The following is a 22,236-nucleotide window of genomic DNA, read 5'->3' as shown; positions in this document are numbered from 1 at the left end:
AATACACTATGTTCTTAAGATGAGACTTCTACTTTGAGTTTGGGTAAACTAAATAGAATGCATTCGAGTATGACATACTCATTACCTCAAGCAGACCTTCGCATACATAAAAAAAACTAATATCTCATTATTTATCTCTCTAGATTTTTCATACAGTTTAACTAATAACAATCTCCTATTTTAATGTCAACTTTCTTTACCTTCTCATCGTGTCTTCTCTTTCTCTTCTCCAGTTTCCTTTCCATCAGCTCCCTCAATTAAGTCACCAATATCGGAAATGGCTCCACCTTCTGGATCACTACTACTACATTCTTTAACTACCACATTCACCAAATTCACATTCTTTGTCTTTGAAAGGAAAATAACGCTCTCAGTGTCACCTCATTCCCTCTGGACACAGATAGTGGACAAATTTACTTATAGGTAACATTACAAAACACTGTCTTATTTAGATTCTCAGGTTATTATTATGTTGCTTTTTATTACTACTACTACTACTACTATTGCTGTTGTTGTTGTTGTTTTTGCTGTGCATACTTTCCATGTTCCATCTTAATTACTCCTTCTTCAGTTTCTCATGAAGCACAGCACTACATTAATCATCACTTTCTACATTGTTTGCTCAACCCACAAAACATATTTAACATTTATTCCACTTTTTAACTGAATATTACAATGTAGGAAAAGATAGACTGCTACTTACACACACACACACACACACACACACACACAAATAAGCAAACACACCACAAGCACACACTACCACCAACTCCAGCATCTGAGGCCAGAATGCAACATCATGTGGGATGCAAACAACAATCTGGAGGGGGTGAGGAAAGGGAAGGGGAAGGGATAGTAGTGTACAGGTGGAGAGAGAGAGAGAGAGAGACAAGTCGCTGTCTAGTGGAGTGTGCAAGGACTAGAATGCCAGCAGGTGCAGCGTCAGGAGCTTGAGGGGCAGGGTGGTGGGAGAAAAAGGAACAAAAAAGGAGAGGAGTGGGGAAAGATGGGCAGATTCATTGGCAGAAGGCTGCAAATAAACTGGATGGGAGATGAGAATGGGAAGAAGATGACAAGACAGAGGGCGTGGAAACTGTTTGGGGGAGGTTGTGGAGACAGTATGTTACCATAGGTTGAGACTGGGCTAATTACAGGAGCGGAGAATGTGTTGTAAGGATAACTCCCATCTGCATAGTAAGTATCAATCAATCTTTTTCTACATTAGTGATATTCTTATCTGGAGTTTCCATTGTTTGATTTTTACTGAGTTCAGACATTTCTCCTGACTACATAATGGCAAGGCCCTAACAACAACTCCACTTGTAATGTTCCTTACTTTTCCTCTTATTTTATCTCTTTTTTTTTTCTTTCTCTCTATCTCACATTCCTAGCACCACTATTTCTCATCTTACATTCCATATTTCCTCATTAACTATTATTTTCATTTACTCCTTATTCCTTTTACTAATTATCTAAACATTTTTCCTTATCATTGCCCATCAAAATTCATGACTTCATCCAGCAATCACTTCTTATTCTTTCATTCATATTTACCAGTAAAGGAATCACTCTCCTCAACTACTCTCCTCCACATACCTATCAGACCTCAATAAATTCTTCCTATAATACACAGCAATAAAATACTCAAAATTCGTCACTATCTTGTTCAAATTACAAATAACAAACCACATTTAGCTGTTCAATTATTTCCACACTATTATGTCAGTCTTGCCTTTTACCAGTACTCTCAAATTTCCTGTGCAAAGCTGTTCACAAACAAGCACACATAACCGGCAACTCCAGCATGCTGGGCAGTAAAGTCGTCCCGAGATACTGGAGTTGGCGGTCGTGTGTTTGTGACGTGTGCTTGCTTGTGTGTGTGTGTGAATGTTGTGCGTTTATCTCTTTTTAACTGATGAAGGCTGCGGCCGAAAGCTATATGTAGGTGTCTTTTAATCGTGCCTGTCTGCAACCTGGCATGTCTTCTTTATGATACATAGCAATCTATCTTTTCCTACATTGTTGATATTCCTACCTGGAGTTTCCATTGTTTGATTTTTGTTCACAAGCATTTAATTTATTCTAATTGTTTTAACTCATCAATAATTTATCCATTCATCATCATCAGGGATTATATCTCATTTTGAGGAATATTATCATAAACAGTTATATCTACTCAGTCCTTACTCCATATATACACATCAAAAAAAGTTTTTCATCACCCCGGTTCCCAGAACTCCTGAAGATAGATGTTGACTGCAGATATTGTATCACAGACACAGCCCCTTTGACTGTTCAGAGATGTCACTAAACCTGCACAAAGATGTAAACAAACATGCGTGAGCAGCGCCTGTTACACGGAGGGGGTCCAACAGCCGATTATTTCCAGTCATTACATCAGGAAGGAGGTACATGGCTCATGTTGTCTGTAGTTCAACCATGTCTTGCCAGTCAGTACCACAGTTCAATAGTGTCTGCATTGATACTTTGTGCCAGAAAGTGCTCTCAACAAGGGAACTATCCAGGTGTCTTGAAGTGAACCAAAGCAATGTTGTTCAGACATGGAGGAGATACAGAGAGAGACAGAAACTGTCAAATACATGCCTCGCTCAGGCCACCCAAGGGCTACTACTGCAGTTGATGACCGCTACCTACGGATTATGGTTCAGAGGAACCCTGTCAGCAATGCCACCATGTTGAATAATGCTTTTCGTGAAGCTGCAGGATGTCATGTTATGGCTCAAACTGTGCACAATGGGCTGCATGGTGCACAAATTCACTCCCAACGTCCACGGCAAGGTCCATCTTTGCAACCACGACACCATGCAGCATGGTACAGATGAGCCCAACAACATGCCGAATGAACTGCTCAGGATTGGTACCACGTTCTCTTCACCAATGAGTGTCGCATGTGCCTTCAACCAGACAATCATCAGCAACCCAGTCAGGCTGGACGCCTTAGACACACTGTCCAGCGAGTGCAGCAAGGCGGAGGTTCCCTGCTGTTTTGGGGTGTCATTTTGTGGGGCCGACGTATGCCACTGGTGGTCATGGAAGGTTCCAGAACGGCTGTACAATACATGAATACCATCCTCCAACTGATAATGCAACCATATCGGCAGCATACCGGCGAGGCATTCATCTTCATGGACGACAATTCGTGCACCCATTGTGCACATCTTGTGAATGACTTCCTTCATGATAACAACTAGAGTGGCCAGCATGTTCTCCAGACACAAATCCTGTCAAACATGCCTGGGACAGATTGAAAAGGGCTGTTCATGGACAATGTGACCCACCAACCATTCTGAGGGATCTATGCCAAATCGCTGTTGAAGAGTGAGACAATCTGGACCAACAGTGCTTTGATTAACTTGTGGATAGTATGCCACGGTGAACAGAAGCATGCATCAATGCAAGAGGACGCACTTCTGGGTATTAGAGGTACTGGTGTGTACAGCAATCTGGACAACCACCTCTGAAGGTCTCACTTTATGGTGGTACAACACACAATGTGTGGTTTTCATGAGCAATAAAAAGGGTGGAAATGATGTTTATGTTGATCTCTATTCCAATTTTCTGTACAGCTTCCCGAACTCTTGGAACCAAGGTGATACAAAACTTTTTTTGATGCTTGTACAATTGATAACTTCTCTACAATTCCTTCTGTGCTCCGCTATCCATGGTCTTTATCAGAGTTTCCCTTCTCTTCAGAGAACAGTTAGATTGCTATTTACCAATATCCATCACTCTGTACAAGATAATGCAAATTTTGATAATGCAAATTCTCTACCAACACTTCAACAATATTACTTCTTGTCCATGTAATGTCTAAATGTTTTAGTTTACTAATCATTTCTTACCGTATCCTTTCACAATTTCCTTGGAACTATCATAGTCTGGATATGCCTCACAAACTTTCATTACATCAGTCTGCCTATCATTGGACCACTACACATCCAGGAATTCCGTGGTACATTCCTTAAAATATTTGTACTTCTCTTGAGCACATGGCCCCCACCACCACATTTCAATCTTTTCCTTTTTAAGCTCACACAACCTGTTCTCAACATATTCTTTTCTGAGCTGTCAACTCTAACTTGCATCCCAATAACAGAAGTTGAATTTACTTCTACATTGAGATCAACAGTTATGCTGTCAGTGTTGTTACCACTCTGTACCTGCATTACTAAAGATGACCCCAATACATTTTTATACCCAATGCTCTCTTCTAAATCACCTGCTTCATTCTCATTTTCAGAAATGGTTTCTTTAATCTTTTCCACTTCTGCTTCATTCTTCCTACTATATTCCCTGAAAATCTGATCACAGTCACACTCTATTTAAGCTTTCTCTTGTTCATCGCCAACAGTTTGGGCTTCACTGCTTGTATCCAAGCATTCTACCTCTTCATTTCTGATACTCTCTGACTCATCTTGTTTTGTAAACATTAACTTCTTTACGTGTCTGATCTATCGGTTTACCTAGCTCCTTTTTCAACTTATTCATCATTCTGGTGATAGTTTCTATTTGCCACTTCACTGTTCCTTCAATTCTATCTGCCTTTCTTCCATTTTCTCATGTAATCTTCTTATCTGCCCACTCAGTCCTTCCTGCCCCTCTTTCATTTTTGCTATCAGCAATTCAAACATAATTTCTACTCCTCCCTTCTCATCTACTTCTCTTTTGACATTTGGCACCAATTTAATCGCTAATCCTTTTTCTACATTTTCCGTAACTCTTCCTGATCTATATCTACCCTTCGTTCACTTCGCCATGTTTGGAAACTAGCTACCCTTTCATCCTCTATAATCATAATTTTGTATACTCAATGAATACAGACAGATCAAAACAAATTACTCTTTCTACTAAATTTCAGACTTCGATCGAAAAATTAACAGGTTCTGTCAGGACAGCACTAAGATTACACTGTCCTGTCACTACACAGTCGACATATGTTGCAATAGCAGATCAAAGGGTATCACAAAATGTAACTGTATTGTCCGAAACAGCACCTATCAGACCTTGACTGAGCTAGGACTGACCATGTTCCATTACTCGGACTGATCCGCCTCCCTTAAATTTACCGTGCCCAGAAATTTTCACTGAACTCGAACCAGAGTACTCTACTTTTCTTCATTCAGGCTGAACATTACATTCACACATACAAGTAATTACCCATCAACTATAATATTATGAATGCCACCCATTAGCCCAAATCATACAGATTACCACTGATAAAATATTCTCCTAAATAAACTGAACAACTTGTGACATGTTTCTCTTTAATAATGCAATGGTAGATAATGTATGGCACACAAAATCCCTTGGCAGAGCACAATAATTCCTATGAGATCAAATGCAAAAAAATAAAACATGCAAATGCAGATAAAATCTACAAAATACATAAAGAAAGAAGCATTGGCAATTAAAAGCAAATGAAAGGGAATAAAACCGTATAACTTTTACATCATTAGTATCAATAGCAATTGTTTGCAATAACACAGATTATGCCGTAAGTTAGTGAGTTTGCAAAATTATTATAATTATTGAAAGAAATAATTTAATGGTTGAAGCCAAGTTTTAACTATTATTCTGTACATCATTACTGAACAGAAATCAAAACAGCACTGCAATATGACAGTTTACAATTATGCAAAATTAGTCACCATGACAAGTTACTCTTGCTTATGCATATTAAGTTTCTACATCACTGATCAGAACAACAAAGTTAGTGGTGTCTCTGAGTCAATGTTCCTTGGAAACAGTTTCCACACAGCTGATGCTGTCGACAAGTTGTCGACGTCCACCTTGTTAGTCCATGATCATTGACCGTGTAATCCAGTAACTGGCATTGTCTTGCTGAGCTCCTAGATTGGGGGTGCCTGTTAAAAATCTAACAGGAACACTCAACGTCTGCACAATTAATTCCAATTTGTGTATCTGCATGCAGCAATGAACATAACACACTGTTCATTCCATTAATGCATGATGTAACCTAACCTCATATAGTTTATTGCAAACATAATCCACAGTTTTCAGATTTATAATTTATGGTCGTAGCGAAGTGCTTTTTGCAGTATATCCATCCACACTATGAAAAGATTAAGTCAATTGTTCTGTAAATCATTAGTCTGATGTTTAAACAGAACAATAAATACTGTAATTGTCTATGCAATCACTTCAATTATGTGGCAATCAGCATGTCATCCATTCACAGGTAAAGTTCTCCATATCAATATATGACACAAAAATTTGTAATGTTTTCCGTTTCATTCCACAGTCCACAGTATGCACTTAACAGTGCTATCTACAATTGAAAACAGTATCTTTATGGCGTGCACATAGCTTACCGGTCTGCAAATCAAAGTTTTATGTTTAATGAGTGAAAACACAGTTCCGGCAAATGGCCAACACGATGCATGAAGTCAATAGGTCTTTAATCACAGTACACACCAAGATCATAAATGAAGTACTGACCAAACACTGATATTTTTCACTGGCCACAAGCAAAATGTGTAGCAGTACATATGCACAGCACGACTATCACCTCCACTCTCTTCTTCTTCTCATTCCCGATGCTTTGTTGATGCCTTCTCTTTCGACCTCTCAATATGATTCTACATCACTCAAATACCTCACTCCACATAACACTTTCAAAAATTCTTATTACATCATTGTCTAATTTATACAAAATCACAATTTCATATTCTCTGCCCATAGAAAATGAATTCAAATAACATGCTAACAAATAAGAAAGTATACACCGCCAGAATAATTGAAAATGGCAACTACATTCATAACAACTGCAGTATGTAAACAGAAATATAATTACATCGAGAATTAAATTTACAAAGCTCATTCTGAAATAAGCTTTTCAAAGTATGATGCAAATAAAACAGGAAAGAAGTAAAAGAAAAGACAGTAAAAAGGAAAAAAAATGTACGTCATTCTGTAGTGGTATCTTCACAATTTGCAACACAAACACACACACACACACACACACACACACACACACACACACACACTTGATATGATTTTCACTGATCAGCCAGGTCCTTATGACCGCTTAGGTAATAGCCGGAATGTCCACCTATGGCATGGATAACAGTGGCGACACGTCATGGCATGAAATGAACGAGGTCATGGTAGCTTGCTGGAGGGAGTTATCACCACATCTGCACACACAAGTCACCTAATTCCGGTAAATTCTGTTAAGAGGGGCAATGAGCTCTGACACCATGTCCAACCACATCCAGGATGCATTCAATGGGGTTCAGATCTTGCAAGTTGGGAGCCAGCACATCATTTGGAACTCGCCACAATGTTCATTTAACCACTCCAACGCACTCCTGGCCTTGTAACATGGCGTGTTATGTTGCTGAAAAATGTCACTGCCATGGGAAACAAGATAATAATAATAATAATAATAGCTTTATTCAACATCGAATGGTACACTGCACGTGTACAAAGAAACAGTAATGATTAAAGTTATTTGTACAATACACAAGGCACATTCTTCTGAATACGTCATTAATTTACAACAAAATTACAATAAGATGTTTACTGATTTCTATTCACTTAATTTCACAAAGCATTTGTTGTTTTTCATATAAGTATGGTACTATTCTAATGTGTAGAAAGGGTGTTTTACTAAAAATTTCTTAAGCTGTTGTTTCAGTTTAATTGTAGGAAGAGCCATGACTGCACTTGGCAGTGCATTAGCTAATTTTATACCTGCGTACTGAGGCCCCTTTTCGTAAAGTGCTGTTCTGTGGCTGTGAATGTAAAATCTTTCTTTATTTCTAGTATTGTACTGGTGGAAATCTGAATAAGTGTTTGGGTGCAGTATTTTCACAAGCAATATGGCTTTTAGAATGTATGTGTTTATAACAGTTAACACCTCTGTTTTTGGAAACAAGTTGTAACAAGATTCCCTATATTTTGTTCCACAGATTATTCTCACACCCCTTTTTTGAAGAATGAGTAGATTATCTAGATTATCTTTGGTTGTTGCCCCCAAATTTCAATACCATAGTTCAAGTGAGAGGAGAAAAGAGCATGGTATGCAGTCTTTAGGACTACAGTGTCTCTACAGAACTTGCAAATAGTACTGATTGCAAATATATTTTTTGACAACTTAGTTTCTAGAGAGTCAATATGTGTGTCCCATTTCAGGTTGCTTTGGATTGTTAAGCCAAGGAATTTTACACTAGACTCTTTCTTTACCAATTCGTTGCCCATGTATAATTTAATTTCATTATTCAAACTACTTTTGTTAAACTCCATCAAACATGTTTTACTGGTGCTTACATTTAAGTGGCTTTCATTAAAAAACTGAACAACTTCTTTTGTCACATTATTACACTCGGCCTCTAGTTCAATACATGATTCCTTTTACATACAATGGGTGTGTCATCAGCATACAGAACAATTTTGGAATTTATAGTACAGTATTTAATATCATTTACATAGATCAAGAACAGAAGGGGGGCCAACACCGAGCCCTGGGGCACGCCATATTTTACGCAAGTGATCTCTGATTTGTAGACACCACTTTCCGTTTTAAGTAGAACAAACTGTTTTCTACTACTCATATAACACTTTATTACATCATAAGCAGCGCCTCTAATTCCCATGTTCCATAGCTTGTCTAACAGGATGTCAACGTTCACACAACGGCTTCTTCCAGGTCTAGGTATACACCTGCCACATGTTCCTTGCTTTTGATACCCCGTAACACCTCTTCAATTAGTTGAGCAGCTGCAGTGCTAGTTGATTTACCTTTTAGGAATCATCATCAAGGGGTGTACCTGGCCTGCAACCAGTATACGATGATCTTTAGACATCATGGTGCCTTGCATGAGCTCTTATGTATCCATGGATACCCACATAAATGTTCCCCAGAGCATAATGGAGCTGCCACTAGCTTGTCTCCATCCTACAGTACACTTGTCAAGGGGCTGTTCCCCTAGAAGATGATGGATCCATGTCCTCCCATTGGAATTATCAGGATTCATCCACAGTGCCAACATCCAGTGCCCATGGTCATGTGCCCATTTCAGTTGTAGTTGCCGATCTCATGGTGTTAACATTGTCACATGCATGGGTCACTGGCTGCAGAGGCCCACTGTTAGGAGCATTTAGTGCACAGTGTGTTCAGACATACTTTTACTCTGCCCAGCCATTAAGGCCTGATGTTAGTTACGCCTGTTTTACCGGTCTGCCCAGCCTACGACATCCAACATCTGCAATGAGTGGTGGCCGCCCAACCCCATGACATCTGAAAATGGTTTCACCATGTGTTGACGACATTTTCCACAGCACTCCTGTCACCTGACAAGCCGTGCAGTTTCCGAAATGCCTCTGCCAATTTTCCGGGCCATCAAAACCTGCCCTCGGTCAAACTCAGACAGATTGCATGTCTCCCACAATCTACACACGGACAACACACTCACTGATACTACATGTAATGTGGGTGTGTCTGACTAGCAATCAATCCTCGCCAGGTGCTGCTGCTGCCGCTTGGATGGGTTTATATCAATAATAGGGTGATGGTCATAATTTTATGGCTGATCAGTGCGAGTCTGAGGAATGGGCAGGTCAGTCCATTTGCTGAATATCCACTCATTCCAAGAGCTTCTCCATCTGTGCTGTTCAATGCAATGGCACAGTTTCACCCATAAAAAAGAAGTCAGGGTCGAACACACCCCTGAAAAGGTGCACTTCAGGAAGAAGTACAGTGTCTGAAAGCAACATTATGCTTCCCCACACCATAATACGCAAAACACCAAAACAATCATGTTCGACAATGCCATACGTACCCCATATGGTGAGAAGTGTGAACACATAATGAACCAAGGAACATTGTTGAACATGATCATTTTGGTAGCCATCATTTTGGTAGCCAAAGTGCTATGATGTGGAGAGCCACAATGTTGCAAGGGTGTACTGACCCCCAAATCTAAGAACACAGAACACTCACTGTTCAATATTATTATGACACTGTACTTCTTCCTTGTATGCCTCTTTTCAGAGGTGCTTTTGGCAATTACTCCACTTTTCCAGATGACAGTGCGCAACTACATTCGAACAGTGCATGTGGAAGAGCTCTTGGAATGAGAAAATGTTCAGCAAATGGAGTGCCTATTTCCTGACTTAAATCCCTCTGATCACATGTGGGATGCGTTGGAGGCACATACTGCAGCACGTCCAAATGCACGAGCGATGATTCAGCAGTTATCAATTGCATTGATGGAGGAATGAAACACTCTGCCACAAGAATGCTTTACCAACTTTCTGGCCAACAAGAAAGCACATTATGTAGCAGTCTTGCTGTCATGGTAATCACACACCATATTAAGAATCATATTCTGCCTTTCGTAATGTCCAGGGAACCACACGAATCAAAGTAGCACTACATTGCCTACATGTTTCTGTTGTGTTTCCAGTTGACATTTTCACTATTCTGTAATATCAGTGATTATTTGCGTAAATTTAAAGTAGCACTACATTGCCTACATGTTTCTTAGTTCCCCATGTAAATTGTTTGTATTCTCTGTATGTGAAGTTACTATATTCATCAATGAACAATTTTGTGTACATTTTTTTAAATGGCAGTCCATTGCCTTTTTTTTTTCTCCAAACTACATATTTGTTAAGAAAAATGACTTGTCCTATATCATGTGTACTTTGTACAATATGTGATCCACAGGATAAATAAATAAATACAATACAATACAACCACACGAATCATGGTGACTTCAGAGTAATTATTGTCTTTGAGTAAAAGTGCCAAATCTGTTCATCTCATATTTCTTTCAGTTACCTTCCGCACTGTACTGTACTGCAGCAGTTCTTTCATGTATGGTCCAAGTTTCATTGAGCTATGTTATTTGGCAGTGACACACCATCCGAAAGCTACTTTTGTCCTTAAGTTTCGCACACCAATGTACACCTATGTTGCGAGCAAACTAAGTTCCTATATAAGCAAACCTAATGCTTTTGTTTATTGGTGGATGCAACATTTGCTGCCATTCAGATGAAATAATCATTGAATTTGATATCCAATGATTTAAATGTGTCACCACTCCTGACACACCTATCTTCAGGGAGCTCAGTTTCACTTGAATAGCTGTTTTCTTTGTTTAATAATGTTCCTAACTGCTTTTCCCTTATTCTTGGAGTGTTTTATGTTTAAAGCATAGTGCTTTTTTAATAACTGATTGAAGGATCTTACAATACTTATAACAATAGAGTTTGTGATTACAGCTTGTTCTCTGAATTAGGTAGAATCTTCTTTTCCTAGCATGAGATACTTTTAATCCTATGAGTTATCTGGCTTTTCACCTTGATTATGTTCAATTTTAGAGAAAAACGTGACTAAAAGTGATTAAATGAAATGTTTGAGGAAGAATTAAGTTTTCCATCTATTTTATCTGCTTTATAAATTTTTCACAAGCATTCTTCCCATAATTTCTCTCTAAACCGAGTGGGTGTTTATGATTCTATGAAATAATACTTTTTTTCTGTGAACTTTACATAAATGGTTAGCTTATTTTATTAACATTTTACAATCAGGTCCAGATCAGCCATTGACTATCTGAACCACTGACTGTCTAATACTTCAAACTATGTACCAGTCCTTATGACATTTTACAAGGAAAACCATATGTTATCCATATGTCAGTAGAGCTGAAGCTTCAGAACTTCAACGAAAATTGTTTTAAGTGGTATTTATGTTCCATATTCAAAATAATTGACACATTATGTGACTGCCTAATAACAATACTCTTTTACTTTAGTTCTGAATATTTGGAAAATTACTATTTCCCTTAAAAAGGGATGCACTGTCTCTACAAAAGTTATTTTTTATTTCTAGTACTCTGGTTCTTCATTTTATATTTCATTCAAATTCCTATTGTTGTTAACAACACACATCACTAGGGAGTGGCAAATAAGTGTAAAAATACAAAGATTCCTGAAGAGGCTTTTGTAAGATGTGCAGTTATCAACGTTACATAATACTTTCTGTGCACATTTGTGTAAAACAAACATTTTTTGCTTACTTGTATGTCTGGATGAACAGACATTGTTGATGATAGCCATCCAAAATTACTTAAAAATAAATGCACTGAATATGTGACTGACTTTGCTCCATCTATATTAGATATAGATGTACTACCTATTGATGATATATGAAAATTTGTGCCGGATCAGAACTCAAACCCAGATTTCCCGCCTATAGTGAGCAATCGTCTTAACCATTAGGCTACCCATGCATGCTGCCCACAACGAACCAAACTTCTGTATGTCACACATCTACATCTTTAGACCATGGCTGCCTACATTCATCACTGAATACTCGCAGTTTTACTTTGTGTTCCCACACTTACCTTGAGGATGAGACTAATGAGGAATGGTGCAACAGCTGCAAGCATTTAGTGGTAAATGTAGACTATGGTATAAAAATGTAAACAGTGTGACATATGGGAGTTTGGGTTGGTCCTGGAAATGTAAATGAATAGCCTAAAGGTTAAGGTGACCACTCACAATAAGAGGGAAATATGGGTCCAAGTCACAATCTGGCCCAAATTTTCATGCCACCAATAGATAGTACATTAATACCTGAAATAGCTGAAGCCAAGTTATTTGCTTTCAGCAACTTTATTTCAAAGTAATTTTGGGTGGTTGACTAGCATCAACAATGTCTGTTCATCCAAACATGCAAGTAAATACTACACACTGGGGTGGGCGAGAGATGATAACATCATAGGTCTCGATTCCTCATTGTCTCTTTCTCACTGGTGTGGGAGTGGATGACCAAGGTCTAGTTGTGACATATGGAAGTTTGGGTCAGTCAGAGATGCATGTGTGGATAGCCTAACGGTTAAAGCAACAGCTCATGAAAGGCAAGAAATACAGGTTCGAGTCATACTGTCACGAACTGCTAGTACAATCAAATAACGGAAAATCCAGGTTAGAATACAAACAATGTAGGGAAAAGATAGCTTGCTACTTACTGTAAAAAACAGTTTTCACCCTCTCTGTCCTGTCAACTTCTCCCTATCCTTGTCTCCCACCATCTTCATGTGCCTACCTCTGCCACTGCACCCACACACCTTTCCCTGCTCCTCCCCTTTTTTGTGCTGTGATCCCACCCCCCTTCTTCCCTCTCCATCTCCCTACCCCAAAGCCTCCTGATGCCCTGCTGTGTCCGTTGGCAGTCCAGTTGCAGTTTGTGCTGCCGGAGATGGTGGTCATGTGTGTGTGGACTTAGCTACAGTGAGGTGCCATCTCAGTTTGTTATTCATCTGGATGACTAGAAATTTTACAGTGAGTTTTATTTAGTATATAGCTGATCTCTATCTCAGGTATTTGTATGTCTGCGCACTTAGTTCTACATGTAATGAGTAAAGCAGTACTATGAATAGAAAACATGAATGTGGTAACTTGAATTTAAGGACAAATATGATTGTATTCTATGAGAAAAATGACATACTCACAGAAGAGATTGACAGGAATAAATAGATTTTATAGCCAGTTAATGCTGTTTGACAATGTCACCCTCTTCAAAGGCAGATACAAGAAAATATTCTGACACCATACGGCAATGCAGTTAGAGGATGTGGAATCTACACTACCATATAACTAACTGTTTGCTTTTTATAAAACATTTTCCATTTATTACATATAATTTAGCAAAGATAGCTTACCAAACCCACCACCTTCTCCAAACAGTTGTTGGCGGGCTTCGTCTGAATCTTTGTGTAAAATTGTGCCTTCAGTTCTGAATATAATGAAGGTTGCTCCTGTAGAAGGAAGTACAACATAGCGACCTTCTTTGTAGCTGTATTCCACAAGGTCTGTCACAATTTGTGCATGATTTGATGTTAGAACACGGGTCACCTCATCTTTGAGTTCCTGGTAAGAAAAATAAGTTGATACAATAAATGAGAAACAGACATGGTGGAACACAATACACTCTGTGCAATTGATTCTCAGCTATCTACTATTTTGGAGAGACAGCAATGTGACAGTTTGGAATAGCACTCAGCTGTGATGCCATCAGACACCGTAATGTATTGCAGAATGGGCAAGTGTGAAATATCAGAGCACTTTGTAACAGCCAGACTTCACAATAATTCTTTGGTATTCCACTCTTGAACAACGTGTGGCAAAAATGAATACCTATGTCTTTCAGTGCAAGAACTGATTTCCCGTATTTTATTATGATGACCATTTCTCCCTATGTAGGTTGGTATCAACAAAATATTTTCGCATTTGGAGAAGAAAGTTGATTCCGCCCAAAATCTTGTCTCATCTCCATTACACTCTTTCCCCATTTCTCAATAATACAAAATAAGCTGCCCTTCTTTGAATTTTCTTGAAGTACTCCATTAATCCTATATAGTATGTATTCCACAATGCACAACAGTACTCCAAAACAGGATGGACAAGCATAGTGTAGGCAGTCTCTTTAGCAGGTCTGTTGCATCTTCTAAGTATTCTGCCAATAAAATGCAGTCTTTGGTTTGGCTTCCCCACAACATTTTCTATGTGCTCTTTCCAGTTTAAGTTGTTCGTAATTGTAATTTCTAGGTATTTAGTTGAATTTATGGCCTTCAGATTTGACTGATTTAACATGTAACCAAAGTTTAACAGATTCCTTTTAGCACTAATATGGACGACCTCATACTGTTCGTTATTTAGCGTCAATTGTCAATTTTTGCACCATCCAGGTACCTTATCTAAATCATTTTGCAATTCGTTTTGATCATCTGATAACTTTACCTGATGATAAACGAGAGCATCATCTGCAAACAACATAAGACAGCTGCTTATATTGTCTCCTAAATCATTTATATAGGTAAGGAACAACAGAGCGCCTAGAACACTACCTTGGGGAACACCAGAAATCACTTCTGTGTTACTCGATGACCTTCCTTCCATTGCTATGAACTGTGACCTTTCTGGAAACAAATCATGAATCCAGTTGCATAACTGAGATGGTATTCCATAGGCACACAATTTGATTAGAAGCTGCTTGTGAGGTATGGAGTCAAAAACCTTCTGAAAATCTAGAAACAGGGAACCAATTTGAAATCCTTTATAAAAAGCACTCAACACTTTGTGTGAGCAAAGAGCCAGTTGTGTTTCACAACAACGTTTTCTAAATCCCTGTTGACTATGTGCCAATAGATCGTCCTCTTCAAGGTAATTCATAATGTTCAGGCACAATATATGTTCTAAAATCCTGCTGCATATCAAAGTTAATGATAAGGGCTAGTAATCTGGTGGATTACTCCTATTGCCTTGCTTGAATATTGGTGTGACATATGCAACTTCCCAGTCTTTGGGTATGGATTTTTCATTGAGTGAGCATTTGTATATGACTATTAAGTACAGAGCTATTGCTTCAGCATACTATGAAAGGAACCTAATTGGCACACCATCTGGACTAGAAGACTTGCTTTTATTAAATGATTTAAGTTGCTTTGCCACTCTGAGCATATCTACTTCTAACTTACTGATGTTGGCTGCCATTCTTGATTAAAATTGTGGAATATTTGCTTCGTCTTTTGGGTGAAGGAATTTCGAAAGGCTGTGTTTAGCAACTCTGCTGTAACAGCAATGTCATCGATAGTATTCCCATTATTATCATGCAGAGAAGGCACTGACTGCAGGCAGATCATCACAAATGACAAATGAATTTGTGGGTTCAGCCACTGACATAATTTTGCAATGTGGCATTCTATCGTTAGCATGTTATAGCACAAAGCAGAGTTTCCACAGCCAACTATGTGACAGGAACCTAGCTCCTAACACAACATCCCTCACTGAAACGAGTAGATATGCTACCAGCTCAGCCATTAGCACCATTCCATCAGCTCTGTAAATTCAACTGGCACAGTCTCCATTTCAGTCATCAATTGAATGAGCAGCTAAGCTATTACAGCTAGATCAAGCAGCATCACCAGCTACATGAGGCCTCTGGACTATCAGCCATCACCTGACCCTCACAGTTCTGGGCTATGAAATGGATCCAACGAGGTGCGCTCACCGAAAGGGTGCCATCACCTGACATTCTGACTAGTCTCTGAGGGTCCTGGTTTTAACTTCACGCATCTGCAGTTTTCGGTCAATCATCTTGGGCTGTGTGCAGTGTACACTGGCCCAACTGCACAGCCTCACTGTATCAGGTATGGCACCACCATTGTTAACCATTATTATGCTGCGATAGCATCCCACTATATCAACAGCTGCTACTAGCCGCTATGGTCAGCACCTAGTCTGCAGAAAAGAATGGTGTTGTTGAGTAAGCATTCTCGATTCTGGACCCATTTTCAGTACCAGAGAACACATCCCACAGCTTCCCACACATTCGCAATGTATCACGAGGAGTTAAGGAATATGCCAATATTTTAAAGTCTGAGGGTGGTCTCAGCACAGACTAAAGAATTGTTGTAGGTATTATTGGGAATAATTTAACAATGTATCACAAAAGCAAGGGAAGTGAATTAAAAACTTTGTGTACAGAGTTAGGAAGCTAAATGTCAACACATACGAGTTGACAGGTAGCAATGATACCAGTATGGCCTTCCTGCAAAAGGCAGAACAGAGGGCATTAAATGCATTTTTGTAGGGGTTTCCATCTGGTGTGTCAATAAAAGTACAGGCGAAGTTCCCTAAGAATTTATCTGAAGCCACAATGAATCCAGCAGCATTAGAAGATATAGGTGTGGTGATCCAAGTTGAGAATAGTAACAGAATTTTCACTGCAGGAGTTTCACATGTTATGCATGTGGACAGATGGGCCATGAACTGCAAGGTAAGAAATGTGGCGCCAATAAGGTGTCCGGAGTCGGATTACATGAAAAAGCCTGATGTGGAGGCATGAGAGGTGGGAATGGGGTGGGAATAATAATTCCCCATTAAATGATAATGCGGTCTCTAGAGAGGCCACACAGTGCTCCCAGTGAATATAAACACAGGAAAATGTTGTTTAGATAGCTTCCTGGATGGCGGGAAGCATACATTTTTGTTGGACAAGAGAATGCAGGTATCCATGACAAATTTGGTCCCCATGGGGAAAAGACGGTTGGGCCCACCACAATATAGATTGAGTGGAGTGGGTGAAAATGATGTGTGTTTGCTGGTTCACCAGTACTGAGGTTTTGAGTTGGGCAAAAAAAATTCTGGGGTTCAATGGAAGTTATGCCTAAAGTAGGCAATGGTTACTGCTCGATCTTAGGGTTACATTTCTTGCTTGAACACCATATAAAATTGACCTTGATCAGTACATGGTAGAACTTAATGGGACATCACTCAATCTGGGGTAAACCACTGACAGTGCCATGCCATCGCGAGATACATCCCTGGCGCAATGTTTGTGTGCTAATGTACTGCAATGTACCAGAAAACTGCTGTGGGTCACTGTAGGAACCAATCTGCCAGTAAAAGTATTGTATTGACTGATTTTTTTATTGGTCCAGTTATATCATACAGCACACATTGTAAAATTGATATTGGACAAGTCAATCAAAAGTTGAAGTAATACATACCCTTAGCAAATAGTAGCAAATTAAAATTAGGTACATATTCTTACAATTTAACTTTTAAGTAACTTTTTTTGTTATATATTCAGAAATTCTTTTATGGAACAGGAACAATGCTTTGTTAGAAATGCCTTCAGTTCAGTTTTAAATTTTGGATACATAGCGATTTTTATTTCCTCTGGTATCTTATTGTGTATTATTACACCAATGTTAATTATGCTTCTCTGTTATGATGTAGTTCTGTGATATTATTGGTGAATGATTTCCCTCTGATACAACAGTTGTGTACATTTTTGTTTTGTAGTAGTTTGCCTGTTTTCAAGAGGCAGATTCTAGTGAGCAAGATAGTTTCATAGATGAACAAGCTGGGAACATTCAGAACACCAAACTCAGTAAAATCAGATTTACAGGACTCCATCTCTTTAAATCCACAAACTATTCTTAGAGCTCTTTTTTGCATTCTAAACACCTTCATGTTATGTATTTAGAGTCCCCAGAATGTATGTAGTGGATCCAGTAGAAGAAATTAATAAAAAATACATTAAGCATGATGTTTCAAATACAGAAGTGTTGTTCACATACAGCACTTAGATGGTGAACAGGTAGCTCCTGTCAGGTTAGATAATTTTGGGACCATAGACATTAATAAAAAAATACATTAAGCATGATGTTTCAAATACAGAAGTGTTGTTCACATACAGCACTCAGATGGTGAACAGGTAGCTCCTGTCAGGTTAGATAATTTTGGGACCATAGACATGGTCCCCAATTCTGAGATCTTTCAGGAGGATCACTTAGACAGAACAAATTCAGGTCCTAAGCTTAAGTAAGTTGTCAGTTTATGGAAGAAGGTAGTGGACTTGGAAGGAGCACAGAAAATAGTGACAGAGCAGTTATTGCTAGATGATGAGGATCTTTTTAATCCTCGTGGGTCATTGCCAGTGACCCCAGTGAGAGAGTTCCAACTGGCAATGAACTGACTGTGTATAATAAACTGTACAGTAAACCACATCACCTGGAACCAGTGACAGAACAACTTATCAAACAACACCCACAAGCAGGTATTATTGAGGAAAGTACCAGTCCCTGGGGAGTGCCAGTGATAATCATCCCAAGTGTAGATGGAACAGAACCACAGGAGAGGAGGGGGGAGGGGGGGGGAGTCACTTGCCCTCTCCTGGAATCTAGGCATGGGCTTTTTATTCTTTCCTAAATTCCCTAAAATTTCTATCATCTTCGATGTTACTAATTCGCAGATTAACATTTCCTGGCACAATGGGAAGTACCATGACTTTAGCTATGACTATATGTATGGGATTTCTTTGGTTTTTATGCTATTGATGAGAAAACATGCTGGTGCGGTACCAGTTTCGGCACTATTTTGCAGTCACAATGGATGCAATTTTTTACAGCAAAGTGGTGAAATAGTGTTTTCAATCTTCTCTTTGCCTCTCCCTTGCACAGCCCATACTGAGGAGCAAGAAGGGACCAGTCCAACTCCTGTTGTGCAGGTTCCTAGCACAACATAAACACAGCAGCAGCACAAACCGATCCATCATCCATCATCAGCTTCTTCAAGAACACCCCCTCTCCTCGGGTTGTGCAGTGGAATCGCAGTAATAGTTTATTGTTCATCAATGGACAAAGAAGACCCATGATGGGCTTGCAAATCCTATATTCAGTTTTTCACAGAACTACTGCAGTAGGATCTGAAGAACACAGTTGCTTGTGCTTTACATATAGGTCCAAATGCTTCAATCAAAACAGAAAATCCTATTTATACACTAGAAGAAAAAGAAAAAATGTACAATTTCAAGGTTGAAAAGATATCCTCACGAGGAACTGAAGCCTCCTTCATCCTACAGGGTATAACACAGCACTATTTGCAGTCACAGAGCTACCAATTCTGCTATTCAATTGGTATGACTGCACAATTGTCTGACAACCTGGAGATGTAAAGATTTACTTGGTTCAATCCTAGACTGTTAAAAAAGTCAATTCTGCTGGCCAATTTGAGATTTGGTTTTGGAAGATATCTCATGTTGAAATAATCAGTTATAGGCCCTAGTCTACACTTTACATCACCAAGCCAAAAAATGTAGTTTTATACACACTTTTTGTTCAATTTTAGTTATGCCAGTCAATACAAAAAATGCGAAGCATGACAGTGATGAAATAAGTCCCCCAGTGTGATGAGATTTGTTTTGTAAGCTGAGAGAATGAAGTAGATGATACAAAATCTGTCTTCTTTCAAAGTTTACACCTGTTACCCCACTTTGAGAAGTATTAATGTTGTCTATTTTTGTTAACATTCAACAGGATTTTCTCTATTGTTCTCGCTTTTTTCTGTTTCAGGTGTTTAATTTTCATTTCCATCATGGACCTACAAATATATTTTAGTGCAAAATATGTTCAAAAAGAGTTATACGAGGTATTCTGTGTATTAACTGTAATTACTGGTACCACGAAAAATGCGTCAAAGTTAACCTGAAATACTTTAACAGTGAAGAACAGTGGACATGCCGCCAGTGCATCATACAAGCAACTGAATCCAAAGTAAACAATACTCTAAAAATGCAGGATCACATAATAACGTCATTGAAACAAGAAATAATGGACCTCAACCTGAAGCTTGAAAGCCTACTGGTGAAGTATCATGAACTATTAGTGAAGTGTAATGAACTTGAACTGGCAGTAACCAATAAAACCACGAACAATGAACTCGTTATCCGCACACCGAACGTAAATATCGGTAACAAAAACTGGCGTTTGACGGGACAATGTACTACGAGAAATAGTCAAGCCATAAATCGTGCTCAGAATGCAATGCTCAGAAATCGTGTGCTGTCTAGCGCCACGTGTGATCGTAGCCCTGTAAAATCTGCATGTAAACAAACTGCAACGGAAAACAAAGCTAATGTGGGGGTATGCCTACATGAAATGGATCAGAAAGTGATTTTAAAAGTGTAACTACTGATAACCACCGGGTGCAAGATGCTAGCAAGGTCAATTTACAGCCTAACTTTGCACAATATCTTATGCAAAAATTAACCCAAAGTGAACAATCCGCCACAAAGTGTATGAATAATCCGCCGACGAACATAATCTCTCAAGCACCAATATATGTGCAGGACAAAAACGAAAGAAATTCCAGAACGTTACATAGCAAGAAAATCTCGGAAAAAATGAAAGTACTAATATTAAGTGACAGTCATGGAAGAGACTGTGCTCAAATACTGCAAGACAAACTAGGGCCCTCTTACCAGGTAAAAAGCACAGTAAAACCTGGCGCCCCACTAAAAGAAGTGATAAAAAACGCAGAAAATTTGACAAGAAGCCTCAGTACACGTGATACTTTGATTGTAATAGGGGGTTCTAACGACATAGACAAACCTCTCGATCTAATGTTGAAGCATGTGGTAGAACCATTGGAACCAATACACGCTCTAAGTCACAAAATGAATATCATTATCCATCCTATACCCAGGAGATATGATGTTCAGAATTTAAATAGTAAAATTAATACTGCAAACCTCCACCTGATACTGGCTCTGAATTTAGCTAAACATGCATACAAAAAAAGAATTGCTGTGAACTTTGAAATAGAGAGACTAGCCAGAAACCACTTCACAACACATGGCTTACACCTAAACAAATGTGGCAAGGAGATTATCTGCAATAGATTGGCCTTCCTGACAACTATGGCGGACAATAAGAAACCAAAAGTCAAAAACCATAAACATACGCTAATAAGCAATTGAATAAAGACAAACAAGAAGGGAAATAAAAAAGAGTAATAGTGGCCATACTGTGCAAACTACACTAGACAAATGGGTCACAAAGTCACAGAGACGAAACACAAACCCCCTGTCCCCCTCAAAAAGGTCAGGAACCTGAAAGGATCAATAATGTGATGGTGAACATTATCGAGACATCCCTCCAAAAAGTCAATGTGATGCCTCAACAGTGTGAAGTGCATGTGGATACTTTTCAGGCCCACCTGGAAGATGAGATGGCTGCCAAGGACGACCAACAGAACCAGCACAACTGCTCAGAAGTCAACATACCTGGAATACAGCACAATTTAAACTAAAGGTCAGTGACACAGTAAATATGACTTCGAGCCCCCTGAGTAAACCCCACTCAGACCTGAAAATCTATTATCACAATTTCCAATCCTTGAGCAACAAAACTGATGACTTAAGCATTTTGCTGACCAGTGAACTCAGTGATATCTCAGTAGTATGCCTAGCAGAGCACTGGCTCTGCACTGATGTGGTTAAACTAATCTCACTACCCAACTTGAAATTGTGTGAACACTAATCCAGATAAAATGATGGACATGGTGGGGTTGCCATCTTCATCAAACAACACATTGAATATAGCCCACTTCCTACCCTAAAGGAAATAGGAACAGATAAGATTTTTGAATGTGCACCCATAAAGCTTACTGATCTAAATCTAATTGTAGCTACAATTTACCGTCCCCCCTCCAGTAGTATTAATGATTTTCTGTTACAAATGGCCTTGTTTCTATCCAAAATAAGTCAGTGGAAACAGGATGTGATTATATGTGGTGACTTTAATATAGACTTTCTCACCCACAACAGAAACAGGGAAACATTGATTAACATTGCAAAAACTTATAATCTGCATGGCCTTGTAAACGAGCCCACTA

General features: G+C 38.9%; 1 protein-coding gene across 1 annotated transcript in view; it reads right to left on the bottom strand.

Moving 5' to 3' along the window:
* Positions 1 to 204: 204 nt before the first annotated feature.
* The window catches only part of LOC126484716 (dynein intermediate chain 2, ciliary-like), a 70,015-nt gene continuing 47,983 nt past the window's right edge, over positions 205 to 22,236 (bottom strand). Inside the window, exons 4-6 of the mRNA XM_050108312.1 lie at positions 13,716 to 13,923; positions 12,396 to 12,430; positions 205 to 348 (exon numbers count right to left, since the gene is read on the bottom strand). Of these exons, the coding sequence (XP_049964269.1) occupies positions 205 to 348; positions 12,396 to 12,430; positions 13,716 to 13,923 (387 nt within the window). The remainder of the gene's footprint in view (positions 349 to 12,395; positions 12,431 to 13,715; positions 13,924 to 22,236) is intronic.

The sequence above is a fragment of the Schistocerca serialis genome, chromosome 6 (genome assembly GCF_023864345.2).
Source record: "Schistocerca serialis cubense isolate TAMUIC-IGC-003099 chromosome 6, iqSchSeri2.2, whole genome shotgun sequence".
NCBI classification, from domain to species: Eukaryota; Metazoa; Arthropoda; class Insecta; order Orthoptera; family Acrididae; genus Schistocerca; species Schistocerca serialis.
The sequence above is the reverse complement of the archived record's forward strand: the minus strand, read 5'-3'. Positions and strand labels throughout refer to the sequence as shown.